This window comes from Artibeus jamaicensis, unplaced genomic scaffold, assembly GCF_021234435.1.
Source record: "Artibeus jamaicensis isolate MK-2021 breed Jamaican fruit bat unplaced genomic scaffold, CSHL_Jam_final contig_484, whole genome shotgun sequence".
Classification (NCBI taxonomy): domain Eukaryota; kingdom Metazoa; phylum Chordata; class Mammalia; order Chiroptera; family Phyllostomidae; genus Artibeus; species Artibeus jamaicensis.
In genome coordinates, this window is record NW_026521859.1 from 5,643,919 (window position 1) to 5,648,858 (window position 4,940).

The 4,940-nt window shown below is 33.9% G+C and overlaps 1 protein-coding gene across 1 annotated transcript; it reads left to right on the plus strand.

Annotated features, from left to right (window-relative positions):
- The first annotated feature begins 2,432 nt into the window (after nt 1-2,432).
- Nucleotides 2,433-3,665, plus strand: DEFB113 (defensin beta 113). Its single transcript, XM_037151246.2, has 2 exons — nt 2,433-2,490; nt 3,406-3,665. Exons 1-2 carry the CDS (start codon nt 2,433-2,435, stop codon nt 3,663-3,665), a joined length of 318 nt encoding a protein of 105 aa, XP_037007141.1.
- Nucleotides 3,666-4,940: the final 1,275 nt, after the last annotated feature.

Here is a 4,940-nt window from a genome sequence, read left to right on the forward strand (position 1 = left end):
ATTCTAAAGATTTTGAAGGTCAGGAACCACTGAATCAGCTAATTCTTCTGCTATTTCTGGGCATGAATTATTTTTTTTTACTTTTATAGTCTGTTAGTCACCTACCATTTCATAAAGCTTAAATAATTTTAGTGCTATGCTATAAAAAAGTTATAAAGACATTAGAAAACTCATTATTCTCTTTCATAAATTATTCACAGACTCATTGATTCTGGTGCAGTGGATAAGAACATGGTTTCCAGAAGCAGGCTGCTTTGGGGTCTAACATCAGCAACAGTAATTACCAGAACAGCGACTTTAAACAAGTTGTTAGAGAAAGGCCTCTAAGCTTCATTTACCTGCTTGTGCAGTGATGACAGTAAAAGTAATGTGTACTTCACAAGGTTATTGCTGTTTAATTGAGATAAGTGTAAAGGTTTCAGGTAGTAACCAGTATTTCACAAAGGTTCAATAAATGTTCACTATTACTTATTGAGTATCTAGTAAGAACCAAGCCTTTGGTAAATATTACACTAAAAATAGAACGTGGAGTCACAAAAAATACCCTCTGTGTACAGGGAATACACCTGGTCCAGATAGTTCTTTCATCTCTCTGCCTTACGCAAGCCACATTTAGAGTAGAAGATTATAATTACAATTTTTTATCTTCACCGAAGGATGTGTTTTTTTTCTTGATTATATATATATATGTGTGTGTGTATGTATATATACATATATACATACACTCTCTCTCTCTATATATACATACATATATGTATGTATGTATATATGTATATATGTATATATATACATACATACATACACCCCTCATATATATATATATATATATATATAGATAGAGAGAGAGAGAGAGAGATGGATGGAGACATCAGTCAGTTGCTTCCTATTTGCTCCCCTACAGAGGACCAAACCACAAACTTTTTGGTGTATGGGAGGATGTTCCAACCAACTGAACCACCCAGACAGGGCTGTAATTACTTTTTTAAACTCAGGAAAACAGAGCATTAGTTCCTCCTTATCATCATCCATGAAGTCAAAGAAATGGATAACAATTCTTATTTCTGGCAGTTTTTTAAAATTTTTCAATTACAGTTTACATTCAACATTATATTAGTTTCAGGCATAAGGGATTGTGGTTACATATTTATCTATTTAATCCTCACTCTAAACCTGTAAATATGGTTGGTACTACTGATAGAGCTTTTTTTAAGTTTGACAAATATTTTTCCTTTTTTCTCTTTTTTTTTGTTGTTGTTTAAGTATAGCTGTCTCCATCTTTCCCCTACCACTCGCCACTAAGCCAGCCGTCCCCGATCCCCACCCTCAGAGCTACCCCCCTTTGGCTTTGTCCATGTGCCCTTTACACATGTTCCTTGACAACCCTTCCCTCTTCCCCCCATTATTCCCTCCCACCTCCCCTCTAGTTACTGTCAGTTTGTTCTTTATTTCAATGTCTCTGGTTATATTTTGCTTGCTTCTTTGTTTTGTCGATTAGCTTTTAAAGAGAGAATCTTGAGGTTCAGCAAGTGAAAATTTATCCCAAATATACAGCTAGTAAACAGAACAGCCCTATCTCAAGATTAGTTTTCTGCATCTAAATCCAGTGCTTTTTTAGGTTTTAACTCACTGCTCTCCCCAGTGAATGAGGTAATCCTATGATTGATTCATTACCTGGTACGTAAGGAATTATACTGATTATTCTATAGAATAACTAGGAGAATATTCAATATAACAGTACTCAAACTATGTTCTTGAAATATTTTGTTTGTAGAAAAGTTACGTTTCAGTGACAGTGTCTGGCTGAGGCCATGCACACAGAGAAGAACTTCACCCAATGAACACCCAATATTCACTTATGAGTGGAGAAGGTGGAGGCTGAGCATATGGATTCTAGAATCATGTCACACTAGAGTTCACCTCAGCTCTACCAACCACTACACGTATGACTTAAGACAATTGCATAACCTCTCGGTGCCACAATTCCCTCAACCGAAAAATAAAACATTTCTATGTTATAGAAATTGGCATGAAGACTAAACTAATAAATCCATAGAAAGTGCTTAGAATACTGCCTGGCACATAATATATCTTTGAAAAGGCATGTGGTCAAAAATGCTGCTGGTGCTGCTGATTATGGGCTTTCGGTTTAAGTATTTAAAAAGACTTTAATGCTGCTTTTTGCTTGTGTGATTGAAAATAAGTTCACATTTGGCTCATTGAGGTCATAACAGAACAAAATCCTCTCACCTGCTTGTTGCTATTTCACAATAGTTACACGAATATGTTCTCATTCTTGAAAGGTGGCATTAATCAGAACAGTAATCACCCCGAGAAGGCTATAAAAACCAGAGTTCTTTGTTTTACCAAAGAATAGCACAAATCTCAGATATCTTGAGCTCTGTTGCAGCGTCTTTGTAGTAACTATGTCAACAATGAAGATACTTTGTATTTTCCTGATCTTTGTCTTTACTGCCTCTTGTGGTCCATCAGGTAAAGTTTGTTAATATGGAAATGGAGAGAAAGGCAAAATGTTTTTTCTTTAAATAAGTGTTTTACCCTGGATAAATAAAACAGATGAATGATTGGTAGGAGACTCCATGAATTCATAATATATCTCACGCAATTTTGAATGGGAGAAGAAATGAGTGAAACTAATGATTGATAAGACAATGGGGGTGGAGTTGATTCCCAAGATGCGTAAGTAAACCTGTTTGCTGCTTTTTTTTTTGAGACTATGACTCTTTATGTGCTTCCTACTTGTCTTCATCTATTTATTTATTTTTATAAGAGGAAAAATATTTATTGAGGAATACGCTACACTGAAATAAATAGAGTGATGCTTTGTTGGTGAATAAAAACTCCAACAGAATCTTAGTATCTCTCCTGCCTGCCTCTAGCTCTTGACTTTTGCTTTCTTAGTTGTGCCTTTGGATGATGAGGCCTTGGTGTGTCATTTATTTTTAATGCAATGTAATGAACCGACATTGTAGCTGTTGTCAAAATTAGGCTTTCTGTAACTAACTAGTCTAGTCATTTGTGGTAGGGAGAGGGTGTTGGGAGTAGATGACTATTTAGAACACAAAACGTGTAGATTTTTTTTCTACATCATTTTCTCTTTTCTGTTGAGGAAACATGCACCTATTAGATATTTAAGAATATTCTATTTCCAAAAAATGCTGATGGCAAAGGAAATAATGTTAGATAAATAAGTACTTATAACAATTTACAGTGGATAAAAATCACAGCTTTTTAACACAGTTGCTTGGGCACGATTTCAGAACAAAATGGTTTACCTCTGTCCTTTAAACAAACTTATTTACTTATCAATCTATGATCTGTCTGTCTATTCATCTAGCTATGTGAGCGATTGAATTCGGATTTATGATCATGGCTACTTTTTCTTAGTTTCACAGAAGAAAACAAGAGAAAGAACAAGAAAAACTGCAGAGAGAGAAATGGAATGTCTCCTTGTTCGTGGTGTTTGCAAGACTTCATGCAGCAGCTGGGAATACATATATACTTACTGCAACAACAAGCCCTGCTGTGTTCTACGGGACTACATACAGCCAGACGCTAAACACGTCACGGCTAAACACGTTACCACTACTATAGCTTATACGCATGCAACTTCTAATTCTACTACACTATACAATACTGTGTTGTAACAATATTATTATAAAAATGAACTTTCTATTTTCCATAAATCTATTTTTCTACGAGTATCCTGTTGCCTCCTGGATTACACAACCATAGCATGGCAACTAGTGAGTTCAATGCTGGGTTAGGTTAGTACCAGTGAAATAAAGATGAATAATAAATAGCCTCTTCGTTAAATTGTCAGTTTCTTCCACTCACAGGTCAAACATCTCCCATCCTTAATACATTCTTTTGTCTCTGGCTTGTTTATTTGACCTGTGAAGTAGTTCATTTTCATATGACCTTTTAGGCATTAACCATCGATCATTGTTTATGCTACCTTTCCATAGTTTTAGCAAAAATGTACTTGGGTCTTAGACACAAAGTCACGTACATCTTAATCACACAATAGGACAGTGTTGACAATGTAAAAAAAAAGTAATCAAACTCAACAGAGAATAAAATATGATGAGGTCAAAATACCATTAAAACATTTTAATGGTATTTTTCTTATGATAAAATAACAAGAAAATTTAGAAAAATACATACTTGTTTAAAAATAAAAAAATCATTTCTAATTCTATTATCCAGAGCTACTTATCATAATCAATTCTGAACATAGGCAGCTAATCCAAGGGTATTCTTTTTCGGTCTTTAAGAATTTTATTTAACTTCCTCACTTTGTAACTCAGTATTTATTGTCGTAACATTTCTCAGAAATATTATCCTTGTCCATGTCTTCAATCACTTACTGTGTTTCTAGTTTTTCACATTCTATATTAATTTTATCATAATATTGAATTAATGTTACTATACCATCTCTTATGAATTATAAAGCTTTCCATAAGTAAATGCTTGACATTAGAATTTAGAATCCACTGAGTAGATTTTTTTTAACCTATAACGATAGCACAGATCTGCACAATATAAAAACTTAGGTAAAAATTTTGATTTAGAGAAAATGAAAGAAAGTTCAGTGCATGGGGTAGGGGTGTGTAAGAGAACAGGATAATTCCTAGTTTAAGTTTCTTACTTAAACAAATTGCTGAAGAAAGCAATCATTCATTAGGAAATATTATAAAAAGTACATATTCGAAAGGAATATTTCTGACATGTTACATTTCTACTTTTCTATTGTATACCTGAGTGAAACTCAGGAAAGAAAAATAAGCTTCAAGTATACATTTGAGGAGGCATTAACTGAAGTAATAAGGTAAAATCATTCAAAGGAAGACTTGATTGAGAAGAGAAAAAGTCTAAAATATCGAGGAATATTATTCACAGTATGTTGAGAAAAATTAGAC